This window comes from Dermacentor andersoni, chromosome 6, assembly GCF_023375885.2.
Source record: "Dermacentor andersoni chromosome 6, qqDerAnde1_hic_scaffold, whole genome shotgun sequence".
NCBI lineage: Eukaryota > Metazoa > Arthropoda > Arachnida > Ixodida > Ixodidae > Dermacentor > Dermacentor andersoni.
Window position 1 is genome coordinate 12,873,021 of NC_092819.1, and position 15,184 is coordinate 12,888,204.

Genomic DNA, 15,184 nt, shown 5'->3' on the forward strand with positions numbered 1-15,184 from the left:
GTACTGCTTATTGATTTATTTACTTATTTGCAAAACAAACGAGATAAAGTCAAACCTACATCCAGTCAAACCCACTTGTAACAATAATGAATGGTTTTAACCTCACAGTCGAAAACACTTACAAAGTTGCTGACTGATAATTCTGACTGTACAGGTACTGCCAAAAAGTCAGAATACTCGGGAGTCTGAAATATGAGATTCATTCCAAAATAAGTGACCTTATTTCTCAAGTTACCCCAAAAGGTGTGCTGTATTCTCGGACTGCCATATTCAGTGATACCATAAAAGAGGTTGTGGCTTTGAAAATCAACTTCCTTATATCTACATGGATTTTGATGAAAATTGGCACAAATGTGTAGAATGTCTCCCTGCTTCCCTGAAAGTTTCAGTGATATCTTGAGAACATCTTATTCAATTTAATTGAGCAGAATTTTTCTCCCTCTAACTTTCTGGAGAGCCTGCGGAACTTAAAAAATGTGATAGAAGGCTTGTTAAGTATTGACTGCGTAGCTAAATGCGTGCTGAAGGTCGTGACATTCTTGCTTTTTTTTATATATATATATATATTTATTTATTCCCTTTTTTTTTTTTTTTTTTTTTTCGGAACACAAACGTTTTTGAGTGCCATATATTATGTTACTTTCGCATCAAGCGCACTTTCGGGGTAGACAAATAGCTATATTGTAAACTTACAAAGGGTCAAGATAAGAAGGCGAAAATGTCACGACCTGCACTGTAGCCCAAGGAACGTGGCAACAAAACCGGAGTCAAAATATGTTAAACGGTAACAAAGAAAAGTTCCAGAAACTGAGAAGAAAGGCAGAAAAACAGTTTTGAAAAATGGCAGTTTCACCTTCTCCGCACTTCTCTAAAAGGCACCAAATTTGTAGTCTTTGGGGTGTGTTGTGATGTGGGGCTTCTTGTACGTGTGGCCTCTGGTCTGGTGTGCTTCCCCCCCCCCCCCCCTTTTTTTTTTCTGTTTATAGGGCATTCTTTGTTGCTGCTCTACAAAGAGCATGGTGCCTGGGTTTCAAACCAAGTGACGTGCAGAACTCTGTGTGGGCATGAATATAGTTCCAGTGTACATTCAGGCAGCCTGTACCCGCAGGCTGCCCGATTGATAGCAATCTCCAGTACAATCAGTGAGGCTTTCTTTTTTTTTTTTTTTTTTTTGGTAGAGTTGACCATGTTAGTGAATGAAGGCTCTGAGTGTCAGCAGCTTCCCAAGTCATCTTTACTTGACAATGGCTGTAGAACTTAGGATCAGAAAGCCAGTGATAAATTTGCAGCAGCTAGGTGCTTTCCAGAATTGTACTTTTACATGATGCCTCAATCACTTCTGCAGCCAGGTGTCTGTGCCAGCCCAAGGGGCCTAGTGAACAGAGCTCATGATGAGGTTCTCTTTGTGGAGTTGTATGATAGATATTGTTACGAGCTATCGTGACAATATGATAATAGAGTGAACGCGCGCTATGCTTAGTTGCGGGTTCGAGGTGCCAATATGCGAAATGCCTAGCCGCAGGTACAAGGAGCCGATGCGCGATGTGCTTAGTTGCGCACTTCGAAGTGCCGATGCGCTTATTCGCGCAGTCTGAGGTGCCGACGCGCGAAATGCCTAGTCGTGGGCTCGGGGAGTCGACACTCGATGCGTTTATTTGCACAGTGTCAGGTGCGAATGCACAAAATGCTTAGGCGAGGGTTCGAGAAGTCCGCGCATGATGTGCTTTATCGCCGAGTCGGAGGCTTCCTAGGCGCGAAATGCTTAGCCATGTGTCCAAGGATTGCGTGCGCGATGTGCTTCATCACGAATTCTGAAACACCGAGTGCTGAAAGGCTTAGCCGCATGTCCGAGGATTCCACGCGTGGATATTGTTCACAAAATCCGCGTCGCCGATGTTCTGAATGCTTAACCGCGAGTGTGAAATGTCCACAAGCATAGGGATGGGCCATGCTAATGCGATGTCCGCATGGTGCCCGTTTCGACACGTTGAAATTACGGCGAGTGGAGACTGGAGACGTCCAGACTCGTGAGGCGCAAAGAGCAGAGGAGACGACGCGAGCGCAGGACCAATGGCGAACTGCACTAGAGTCACGTGGCAGGCGCGGCCAATCGCAGACTCCGGCTTGACCTTCAATAATTTGCTTTTTGTGCGCTTGTTTCTGTATGGAGTAGATAGCTGAAGCAGCAAATTTGAAGACAGAGAAATGCGCTTTCCAACGAGACCAAGATGGCGGCGCTCGCTCGTGCCGTTCCGGAGATATTGTGGTTTGAAAAACGCTGTTCTTTCTTGATTTCCGCGAGATTTTTCGCCACCTTGCCTAATAAAACGAATTTTTTAGAGCGCTTCTAAGTGGTTTAAAGTGATGATATTTGGGTATCAGATAGAAAAAGGGTTATAGAAACTGAAAATGTGATTTTCAAAAAACGATGTTTTGGCAATTTTTCGCTATGCGAAAGCAGCGCCCCCCCTTAATTGCCATGTGACCAGTGCAAGACACATCGGCATTTAGGAGCGACAGCATTTCTGGCTTGGTGCCAAGTATGCTATGTTATCATAGTGCAAAAATGCTGCTGCTAGTCGACATGCTCAGTGCTAGTCAGGCATCACGAAAATATAAATACAGGCAAACTTAGATATATCAAACACGGATATATCGAATTATTGCGTATATTGAACACTTTCTATATCACCTGGAATATCGCACGCATTAATTTTTTATTTCGAGCGGGGTCGGACGTAAGATGGATATATCGAACTCCACCACCCCAGACCACGTGCGCTCTGTTGACAGGCGGTGAGCTTTCCCGTCACACCCTCGAAAGTAGCGGTGGCGCGATGGGCGTTCCTGACTACTGCGCACTATAGCTGCACACAATCGATTGCACCGAGGGAGCCATTTGAACGTAGCGGCTTATGCACGCAGCGGCTTGGCTAGTGCGACAACGTCAACGACGCATTGCATTCGCCGCACTGACGCCTCCTCGGTGCCGCGCCTCGCGAGGACTGGTAGTTTACATCCGCAGAGACGCACGACAGCGCACGCTCACTGGGCTCACTCATAGATGCCTTGGCAGATGCCACCTAATACTTTGTTATTGACAGTGTTTCAAAATGCTTTGATGGACGTGGAGATCGCAGCAGGAGTAGCGTCCAAACGTAGACGCTGTTGAGGTTAATCTCGCAAGTGCCGATGTTGCCCTGCTCCCGATTTCAACTGGGGCTGTTGCTGCTTTGGCCCTTCTTCACCGCTACTGTGGCACAATAAAGGGCACTGGCCTATCGCTTCTGGATTATTTAGACAATGTTGAGGACTCTTATGTTTAAGCACGCGGCTGCCAATAAGAAGCAGGCTACATTGCTGCAGTACTTTCAGCCAAATAAATAAATACTTTGTGTGAAGCTTCAAGTGAGTATTGACTGCACCACGCTTGGGGCATGATCGGCGATTGTTGTTGGTAGCGCGCATTCAGTTGTGCCGCACGCGATTGGCCTAGGCGTGACGACTTCGCGTGGCTGACAAAGACAGTGCTGCGTAGGCTAATTGCGTGCGGCACAGTCGACCGCCCGCTCATGGCTTACTAAGTCGGCACAGCCTAGGCCAATTGTGCGCGGCACCAATGAAGCGCGCTCTGAACAACGATCCCCGATCGCACTCTTGGTTCATTGATTGATTTGCAGAAGTTCTCAATGCGTTTCTTACATGATTTTATATATCGAATTCTGGCTATATCGAACTATTTCGCGATCACCGTGCTGTTCGATATATAGAGGTTCGATTGTACAGTAATACCACGTTAACTTGAACTCGCATATCTCAAAAAATTGGCTAAGTCGAAATTTTTCGTGGCACCGAACCATTTCCTATACAGTGCAGTCCACTTATAACGATATCGAGAGAGACGAAAAATATGATCGTTATAACCGATGATCGCTATATCTGGACTGCAGTTACCAAAAAAAAAAAAAATTTTTTAACGCGTTTGCGCTCTTTACCCTTGCAGCTCTGAACTCGAATTCACTACTTGCTCTAAAGAATAGATGATGTATACAGTAGGCCGTGAAAAACAAACTTTATTTCTAGCGCCAATGACCGTGTCAAGGATTAGGCGCGCCGAAATAGTCTGAAATCTGCACTTGCTTTTGCGGCAGCTTCAGCTTCACAACCGCGGTGTGCATGGATTCCAGCTTCTGCGCGAACACTGGCGGCAATCCTTTAGCATGCATAAAATCAATTAAGGAGTCGATCGACGACAGTGCACTTTGCGTGGACATCGTGGTCGGGGTCAAGGAGCCACTGTCGATCTCGTTGTCACTGTCGCTGATGCCGTCGCCACCGTCGCACAACTTTCCGTCTGTCGAGACAGCACATCTTCGGCGATCTCCTCGTCGGTGACCTCATCGCAGAACGAGGCAGCACTGTCTGCAGTCAAAAACTCCTCCTTCGACACACCACCTGTGACACCAGTAGGAACGAGCTCCCAGAGCTCGGTTATGTCAGCGAATTCCACCGGGTCGGTCTCAGCGGGTTGGGGAAGTTCGTCCTTACGCACAAAGCCCGCCTTCTTGAAGCAATTGGTGATGAACCACTGGTAAAGCGCCTCTTCAACATCGGCGTACAAAGGGTCTCTAACCCCTTTTCCGCTGATCAGAATGGCCGCTGATAGCTCCTGCCTTCACAATCGCGGTGCTCCCGGTTTTCAAGATGGTTGATATCGTTAACTGAACGAGCTCATACTTCTTCACGAGGGCGCTCACCTTGAAGCTGCATCGAGAGTCCTGCAAAATATCAATCTTCGTGTCAAGCGACACAGCTTTGCGCTTTGTCGGCGCCATCTTCGAACTGGGCTGAACCGTTTGTTGCACGCTGCTTCGGTGGCGTCAGCCTGCTATCGCGAGAGAGACGCGGGACGGGCGCCACCGCGCCGCTTTGCTTGTCGCTTTTTTTCTTTCTCTCTCTATCGGAGCAACTGTGGCTGATGCGCATGAAGCAGCTAGCGCCATCTTGTGGCGCGCTGCGCCAATGTTGGCTGCGCCTACTCGTGCGCAGGCGGGGCGAGACGCGCTGCGCGGTAATGGCGGCAGATACGAACTTACGGAGGTAAACATCGCCTCGTCTCGACATCGTTCGTTTCAGGGAACTAAGCAACGCAAACGTTACGATTATTTGGCACGGAAAACGCCGTCCAGAGTGCAAAATTTTGATTGTTATATCCGATATGCGGTGAATAACCTATCGTTATAAATGGTTTTTTTCCCCATAGACCTAATGCATAAAATGACACTCTCATGTCGACCCATCGTTATAACCGATATATCATTATATGTGGTATCGTTATAAGTGGACTGCACTGTAGAAATGTTTTACAGTGTACGCTCGTTACAACGGACCCACGTACAACAGACTTTCGGATTTAACGGACCATGCTACAATAGACTATTGGCTACAGTGGATGAAATTAGAGGGAATCTTTGCCAAAATTGGGCGTATACAGTCGAACGCACTTATAACAATATTCAGGTGCCACGAAAATTCCATTGTTATAACCGGGTGGCATGAAAAAAATTAAAATTGGGCGATGGCATAGCTGTTGTGAGAAAACTGTAGTGGTGGGGAAACCAGTGCCCCTCCCCACCACCTTCCTCTATCTGGCTGGTGATTGTGTTCACTCGTTTTACTGCTTCCTGGGCACTCCGATTGCGTTTAACAAGCCGCGGCTGTTGGCATTAAAGAATGGCACTTCTGTAACAACTGCAAAGAGGGATGTCAGGATTGGGGGCTCAATCCCATCGCTTGTGATCCGTTGTCAAGATTGGAGTCGGGCATGAATTAGAAGGTAGCTGGCCCATGCCGTCGTCCAACTTATCCACGCTGAGGACGTTGATGAAGGGAAGGACTGCTTCTCATCGAGAACGAGGAATAAGGGTTTATTTACAGTATTTATATCAGTCTAACATGACTGTTTGAGAAAGTACATCAGTCTAACATGACTGCTTGAGAGAGAGTGGCCTGAGCAGCCACACAACAGCGGTTTTTAAACACTCGGTCCTCTCCCGATGCAAGGTGACGCGAACGTTCGTTCAGTCATTTTAAACAGGCCGCCTCTCTCCGGGACGGATTACACACACACGCATACACACCGGTACGATGGTCCGGAGCCGACGTCAGAGGGGCTTCGTAGAACTCGGAGCCGTTCCGGGTAGCGCGTTGTCTTGCGTCCTGGTCGGTGCGTGGGAAGGAGCCTGCATCGGCGTTGTGGTGTTGCGCACAAAGCCTGCTTCGTCGAACTCCTTCAGTCACAACGGCGATGAGGCTAGAGCGCAACGGTGACGGTTTCAGCACAAAGCCTACTTTGTCGAACGCATCCTAGCTGAAGCGACGGAGAGTGGAGGATGCGCGTATTGTTCCTGACACTAAGTCGACTTAGCCACGCCGTGGCTAGAAGTTGGCGGCGGCATTCCAAGATGAGGTTGCCATCGCTGGCGTAACTGGCTAGCAAACTTGCACTGCAGCTGGCCGTTCTTAACAGGGGTCACGAGTGGCAAGTGATATGCAAGCACTGCTGAGGCATCGCTTTGGTGAAAAATTGCGACAAGGCTGTTGCAGCAGCCTATCAGCTTGAGAAATTTAGAAGACTAAACGCTGAGACGATATCACCACAAGCATCTCACCACGTACTTCTCACTGGCCTGCACGAGAAAACACTATGTCCGTCAGCCTTGCCGCTTTGTGCGAAGCTTGCCGACACCCTTCTCCAGGTGCTTCATGTAGTGCAGCGGAAGGCTCCTCACGAAAACAAAGCTCCGGAGGGGCAGAATCATCTTCTGGGCCTCTTGTGAGGACAACGTTGAGGCAGTCTGCCCTACCGTGTCGTCACTGCCATCGCTATCTGATGCAAGCACAGTCCCAACGATCACGTCATCGGTTAGAAGCACTTGCCGTATTTGCACGATTGTAAGTCAACCCCCCATATTGCGTGGCAGGAAAAAAAGAAAAAGGAGAGCATAGCTGAGGGCGCATTCGAGAACGAAAATTTTTTAGTAGCTGACATGGTTACTGGACTCTTAACTGGTGCTGCCATCATCAGCACTGCTACGGTCCCACAGCGCATCGTCGTCCAGCGAAATTTCACATTTGGCAAACGACCGCACCACGACATCTTGTGGAACAGCGGCCCACGCCGAATGCACCCAACCACACGCAGGCGTCAGGGAGGCTCTTTTGACAGGTCTGGTTGGCGTAATTTCACGGTCTTCTGCCGCCAGCCACTCGTACTCACAGCGGAGTAGGTCCTTAAAAGGCGAAGATCCGGGTTTGTTTTATGTTCATGTCGCACTTTACTGGCAGGGACCGATCGCACATTTCAGCGACGTATGCTGCAAGCTTAGCCTACAGCTCCGGAAAGCGTCCAGACTTTGGCACGTGAGAAATTCCGCACTTGCCGTCACAGGTGAAAATTTCGCTTCGCTGTAGTCGCCACTCTCGCACCACCCATTCAGAAACATCGAACTTGCGGCCCGCTGCGCAGTGATTTGTTTCTTCGACATAAAGGATGGCAGCCCTCTTGAACGCTGCTGTGAACGAGTGCCGAATGATTAGTGGGCCTGGAGCATTCATGACGACTGAGGAAGCATAGAAGTAGCACGTAGCCGGCAGTCAAGTGGAACGCGTCAAACCAATGCCTTTCGTAAAACTATAGAGAAAGCTAAGCGCAACAGGCAAGGAGAAACCCGTGAGTGGTGTCTGCTCTTCCATGAACTACCGATACTCGCCGCAAGTGCCGCCGTTCTGAGGGTGCCGCCGCGAATGGAACAGCGGCGCTTCCATCAACTATCGACACCTGCTCATGAGTGTTGTGTGCACTGCAAAACTCAAAAATGTAAAGAAACCCTTCCGAAAAGCGAACAAATGCAGGGGATAGTGGAAAGCTACGGGTAGGGCCGTAGAGCAAACAAAGTTGCAACTACATTGTAGCTCCCTTCATATCTCGTTGGTCTAGCTTTTTTAGCGGTGCCATGTTTTGGTTTCGATTGTAAGTTGACCCCCTAACTTCAGTTTTTCAAGTTTTAAAAAAATATGTTTACTTACAATCATGTAAATATGGTATTTCGAAATCTGGGGATTCTTAGATTTCCTGTATCCTTTACAGCATCCGGAACAGTGGGCTAGCAGATGACAAGGTGCAGAAAGTGGATGCCAGAGTCCATGCGTTTGGGAAACCCGAGACGGGGCCGGGGGGGGGGGGGGGGGGGGGGGGGAATATTCCAGAAGGGGATTTTTCTTTTTTCCCTTCCTATTGAACCGACGACGCATCAGGTTTTGGGAGTGCGTGCTCCGCCCGAACAAGTGTCACCTAGCAACAGAGGCGTGTCTCTTCTTTCTTTTGCGCTTCTTTCTGCAGCCGTACAAACTACACGTGCGGAGAAATGTACCTTTGTTCTAACGGCGATGCCACACGGTCATACTTTCCGGACGGTGTTGTTCACAGGTGCTTGCATTTTGGAATAGTTCAGGTGTCTGCCTAGAGCGAGATAGTTGCGGTGTCCATGGCAAGAAATGTGAAAAATAAACAAAAAACTAAACATTACACTTTATAGGCGACATGGAGCTTCTTTTTTGTTGGGTATTTTCGCAGCATCAACATCTCTTTTGCATGTGCCACCCTATATGCAGTGCTGGAGTGGTGCGTGGTGGCGGAATCTATGGGAAATAGCAATAGCATGGGCCCAGAGCCAAGAGAGGTGTTTTTGTGGATAGCTTATATGGCGCCAATTAATTAAATGATAGGTTGATGGGCGAAATGTTAAATTTTGGGGCTTTGACTATAATGACCATTCAGAACAATAAACAATTTGGCACAGTCCCCAAAAGTTCGTTATATCGAGATTTTACTTTATAAGTGGGTTCAACTGTGTCTCGCTCATACACTGGTGAATCCAGGGCAGGTATTCTGTAGGAGTCCACCTAGTGGGCTGTCCACTTCGGCTGCTGTTGATTGGCTGGGGCTGCTCATCTCCTCCTCACTCGTACAGCTGCATCCAATCAGCAGCAGCCGAAATGGACAGTCCACTAGGTGGGGTATTCTTGCAGAATACCCCCCCCCCCCCCTGAAGGTCCCCCCCTCCCCTGGGGACCTCCCCCCTTCCTTCCTGGACAGTACCCTGGATCTGCCCGCATGCACACCTGGCTACTATTTGTCTGTATGCTAAATGTTATTTTGCTTGTTTTTGTAAAGTTTGCAGTGCTACGCTATGGCTTGGACATGTTCCGAAATCGGTATCGGAAATGGACTTACACGACACCTTTGGTGAATTTGGCGCCATAGTCAGGATTGATGTGAGTATCAAGTTAGTGCCTTGATTACTTCTCATTTTGACTTTTGGAAAAATGGGTGTTCTGAAAATGTCTTTTAAAGAGAGTAAATTGCTACCTGCATCATGTGACCCTTCCCAAACCTCTTAAGTGAGAGTTTGGCAGGATTCTACTAACCTTATCGAGAACTTCCAAGAGATATATGGAGAAATCTAGCGAGATAGACAAATGTTCACTATGGTTTGCTTCTGTCTGGTAATACTTCAGCTGCTTTTTTCAAAGACAGGAATTTATTTTTCTGTAACTGCTAACTAGATGACGGCACTACAAAAAACGTTGATTTAGTTTAACTGAGAAGCACCATCTGTCACCGCTATGGTGGAATGGGCGTTGTACTGTAGTGGTGACAAATGGTGCCACCAGAATCGTCATTTATTTAATGCCATTTTTGCAAAAGATGGTCTCTAGTCCACGCTGTGAAGGTGGTTGGACAGAGACGTAAATGACAACTAGGACAATTACCCATTGTGATGTAGATTGAAATTATTCACCTGGCAACATTCATTTGCACTTTACCTAGTTACTGTATTTACTTGCATAATTATCGCACTTTTTTGTCAGAAAAATTTACGCAAATTCAGGGGTGCGATCATTACGCGGGTTAAATTTCCTGTGAAAAGAAAAAAACATTTTCGCATCCCGCGTTTGCTGCGGGTGCGGGACACCAAAACAAAAATGTCGGCCGGCGAAGCAAGTCAAACGCGATTTTTTTTTTCTTCTCGTGAGTACATTACGTGCATTGAAACAGTTTCTTCCGTATCGGTTATGAGTGATATCATTAGCATCGGCAAGTTTGGGGCAATAACGTAGACATGTCCACTTTGAGGGGACAGAAACAGATGGGTGCGCTTAGCTGCCCATGACATAGAAACGCATGGCCGGGGTGCTGAGGAAACTGCGGCATCTGTCTTCACTACTATCCTAATACGGCACGTTTCCGCTAAGGGTGGGCGAATAGCTGTGTTATAAGCGTCGGCGTATGAATAGGGTACACTTTTAATGTATCATTGTAAACGTGGCTACTAACTCGCGATTTGTTGAGTGCCCACGAGTGCAGATGAAAAGAAACGAAAGGCGCCTTTTTTGTTTTTGTTGACCACAACCATTATAAAGCCTACCCATAATAAAGGCAAGTGTGGTTGTACCTATTTTTGTCATGGAAGTGCGGAAAGTGATAGAAATAATGAAATGTGGCATCTACTTAAGAATGTTTGTGCATGCAGACCGCTTGGCTTGTCTTGAAGAGTCGTTCGCATAGCATTCGACACATGGTAAGCGCGATCATTATTAGCTAGACTTGGCACACGACATATCACTGCAGCAAGTTCGGGGTGCAATCATTACCCGGGAAATAAAAAAAATTGAATTTTGATGACAAAATTCAGGGGTGCGATCATTGCGCGAGTGCGACTATTATGCGAGTAAATACGGTATTAGCATAAGATGTTTTGACGGTCTGCCGCTTGGCTTGCACCGCTACTTCATGCACCTACGGAGAGTGGGCCAAAGAGAAGTGAAATTCGCCATGCCTCGTGTGCCCGCTGCTCTTAAGCAGTCCTCACTCTATGTGGCCTTCCCATGGCACTCTCGCAACACAAATCAGTTGCTATGCAGGTCCTCTTACATACGAAAGTGTAGTTACAACGGTAATCTTTACTGGGAAATGTATGCGGGGAGGGCTATGTACTTTGCATTGCAGGTAAGCGCAGGAGTGCCTTATCATCATTTGTGGTTCAGATGCTTGTATTGAGCTTGTTCTTTATTCAAACTTATGCTGTTCTGTATGTTGCATGCATGATTCCAAAGAATGTATGCACTGTTTACTTCACTTTGCTGAGTGCTTGTAGCCTCTGCCTTACGGGTGTGTGAGCCATAGGTGATAGTTTTCTGTCGAAGTTACACCATGACGAAATTCTGGGATCCTAGCCATGGACAGCTTGACTGTAAAAATGCGCACATAGACTTCATTGGGTAGAAAACTGGCAAGTTACCTTAAGTACTTGATTCTAACGTGGCTTCAATTGTAACGCTCACCGTTCTTTCGTGACCAAAAAAAAAAAAAAAAAACACCCTCTATTGTAATGCGCACCCGTTTGCCGTGACCTAAAAAAGAAAAGTCCTTTACAGTACTACGTACCTCATTCTTTCATATTGAAAAACAACTTTCTCTCATTTAGAAAAACAAAGATTTACTCCCAATATACTAACGTTGTGATAAATAAAAAAAAAGTCGGTTTCGCCCCTAAAGACGAAGCATCGGTTGCGATAGCAAATTAGTAGACTGCTATACGAAAAGATATGGTAGTAGTTTTATTGGCCATATAAACTTTTAAACATTCGCTTACTAACTAAATTAACAGGCATGGATGGTGTCACGCGCACACAAGCAAACATGAACACATCTCAATGACCCGGGAAACTCTTTTTATCAAAACTCTGGAGTAGAAAATGTGGTAGCAGGAGCGAGCGAATTGACCTTTGTGCGGCCTCTCGCTTCAGCACGAACTCAGCGACGAGAACATAACACGGTGCACTTAGATGTGTAGGGTCCGCACGGCCGTGCCGTGCTCTCCTGTTTGCATCAGTGCCGCACACAAGTTTCGGGAACTCCGAATGCCCGTGATGCTACCCGATTTCCGTCCGTCTCCGCACCAATGACCACTTTCCTTTTAATTGCAGCATCATTATAAACTCGGCGTGTCTTTGCAGTCCGCACTTTTATGCTGATAGAGCAAACACAGAGAACAGGAAGACCAGGAAGAGAGACGGTGGACTAAAAGCACACCTATTACAGCACATCGAGGAAGCTACAGTGCGAGAAAGCCATTTTGAAATGCCGATGGCGATATGGTAATGCAGAATTAGGGACCTACTCGATTTAATGCGCACGCAGTTTTTGGACCCGTTTTATCGGGGGAAAAAGTGCACGTTAGATTCGAGTAAGTACGGTATGCTTACAAACATAGTAGTTAACTGAACCCACTGCAAGATGATATGCTTGAGTGAGACTTGAAGAGAATGAGCCAATAGTTTAACTTGAAGATTCATGTGTACCTGGCACTCCTACTTATGCAACACACAAAGTTCGAGCTGTGAAAAAATTAAAGCACTACATGCACCCATACCATCTTTCTTCTCAGGTTTCTTTATTCTCAATGTTCAAGCCCAATAGGTTAGTACTAGTAGAATGCATTGTACAGTGAATTTGTGAACCATAAATAATAAAGCATTTTAACCTAATATGAAAACACTTGATCTCACCTTGCATCTTGGTGTGAACATTTCTCTCTCTTTCTCTCTCTCTCTCTCTCTTTTTTTTTTCAGATGATTCCTCCTCGTGGCTGTGCCTATGTGTGTATGGACCGCAGGCAAGATGCTTTTCGGGCATTGCAAAAACTGAAAAATCTAAAGTTGCAGGGAAGCCTCATCAAGGTGCGTTTCTCCTTGCTCTTTCGCAAATGTGTATGATACTTATAATTCACCTTAGAAAAATGGACTCTGAGCATAATTAATTTTTTTTTAATAATGAAAGTAAATTCAGTTAGACAGAGGCTGTACAGTCTACTTCTGTTAATTCGGCTTTAATAAATTTGATTTTTCAATTCATTAGATCCATACCAAAGGTCCCTGCCAGTGCCTGTGCATTTCTATGGGCTCAAACTTTTGTTATTTTCGGTTCTAAATTGGCCTTGACCAGATAATTTGAAATGAACCAGTTAGCACGCACACACTTGACCTCTATCGGGACCCTAATATAGCGACCCCTTTAGTGACAGCGTCTGTCTTGGCGGTGCTTAGGGGACAGCGAATGTGTCGAGCACACGTCATCTCCAATCGAAAACATCAATTTTTGGTCAGTTCTTAGAAGATTTTAAAGCAATAACCATAGCTCATGATGTCTCATTATACAGTCAAACCCGGCTATATCGAACTCTCAAAAAAACGCCTACCAGTTCGATATAGAGCATAATTCGATATACGCCTGCTAAATAATTGGATGTCATAAAAGCACATACCATTTATAAAATCACTTTATTAACGAAACTAGCTTAGTTTGGCATAAATTAGTCCTGCATTTTCTTCTGCTTGGGCAATTTCGCTGCCTGCGACGCACGCACTTCCCCACGTTGTCTAAGGAGTCGGAGCAGCTGAGGCCGCAACCTTCCGCATTCGCGCAGAAGCGCCGGACTAATGCGAGTGCACCAATCACTTCGGAGGATGTGGGCAAAGGACCGTAGTTGCTTTCCTCAATGTGCCTACTTTCATTTGTGCTCGGTACGATGTTTGTGCTCGGTACGATGTCGGCGATGTAGTCTTCGTTTCCGGCCTCTACCGTGGTCGCGACAGCATCATCTGCACTCACAAACTCGTCCACCGTTGATTCGAATGTCCCGAAAATTTTGACAGCTCGCTCCAAACTTCAGCAACACCGGCAACAGCTTCGTCGCATTCATCAGAATTTACAGTCCTCACTGAGCACGCGGAAACCGGCACGTATGAAGAACCCCTCGTACACGGCCGTGCGTACGGGTCGGGCGCCATGGGCACCGGGTTGCGAGTCTGGCCACTTTAGCCCTAATCGTGCCGAGAGTGCTCCTCGGAATCTTGCACGCTGCGGGGACATCCAACTTCTCATCGCGTTCGACGCGATTTATGATTTCGAGCTTCACGACGAAAGGCGAATTCTGCCGCTTCATCACGGCAACACTGCGGGAGAAGGCCCTCAAGGCGCAAACACGATAAACCAGAGAAGCAGCCAGACAACTCGCACTTCCGCAATCTTGCACGAAGAGAGCACAAGAGCCTCTGATTGGCTGTCTGAGCAAGCGCTGTAGGCGGGCCAGGATCATTTTTTGCTGGGGAGTGTCGCTAGATAGTGATCTAAAGAAAGGAAGGACGCTTGATTCTGCAACCCGTGAGGGAGCACGGCAAAGCGTCGTCAGGGGAGAGGGGGGTGGCAAGTGAAAGATGATAGAGAAAGAGGGAGGACCCATTATGCGCGACAGGGGAAGTGTCGACGGCTCGCCCGAACAGCCCGTGGCAGCGCGGTCACGGTAGGGAGAGCGGTTGGATGAAGCCGCGCCGCCGGGTTTTTCCGCTACCGCGAGGAAAAGCCAACTTCTGGGGGCACTTTTCCGCCGCTTGACGTTCGATATATTGGAAGTCACTGCAATATTTGTTCGATGTAAGCGTAATTTTTGCTATATATACTCATTGTAACTATACCGTGACCAGAAATTGTTCGATATATAGAATAATTCGATGTAAACGGGTTCGATATAGTCGGGTTCGACTGTAGTATCTAACACATGCTCACCGAATTTACTCGGTTCTAATGCACACCCAATTGTAACGCGTACCCGTTTGCTGTGACCTAAAGCCTAAAAAAAGCCCTTTACAGTACCGCACAACTCATTCTTTCATAGAGAAATACAACTTTCTCTTATTTGGAAAAAACAAAGATTTACTCGCAATGCACTAAAGTTACGATAAATACAAAAAGTCATAGTTTCGTGTGAAAGGCGAATTATCGATTACGATAGCAAATTAGTAGAGAGCTATATGAAAAGTAAAGATAGTAGTCTTATCGCCCGTATAAACTTTAACACATTTGCTTACTAACTAATTTAACAAGCATGGTGTCATGCACACAAAAGCATGAACATGTCTAACTCAGTGACCGCGGAAACACTTTTAAGGGGGGAAGGGGTATTTTGACCAATAGCGTGGCAGTTTGGGCAAGTTGGTATGTCATGACTTCATTAAGACCCCCTTTACCAAATTTAGTGAAACTGCACAGTCTTGTTCAGTT

The 15,184-nt window shown here is 46.7% G+C and overlaps 1 protein-coding gene across 4 annotated transcripts in view; it reads left to right on the forward strand.

Moving 5' to 3' along the window:
• The window catches only part of Isha (Insulator su(Hw) mRNA adaptor), a 148,746-nt gene that overhangs the window by 64,644 nt on the left and 68,918 nt on the right, over positions 1-15,184 (forward strand). For all 4 annotated transcript variants that reach the window (XM_055065856.2, XM_055065858.2, XM_050169864.3 and 1 more), the window contains 2 exons: positions 9,236-9,336; positions 12,697-12,804. In XM_055065856.2, coding sequence (XP_054921831.1) covers positions 9,236-9,336; positions 12,697-12,804 — 209 coding nt within the window. The remainder of the gene's footprint in view (positions 1-9,235; positions 9,337-12,696; positions 12,805-15,184) is intronic.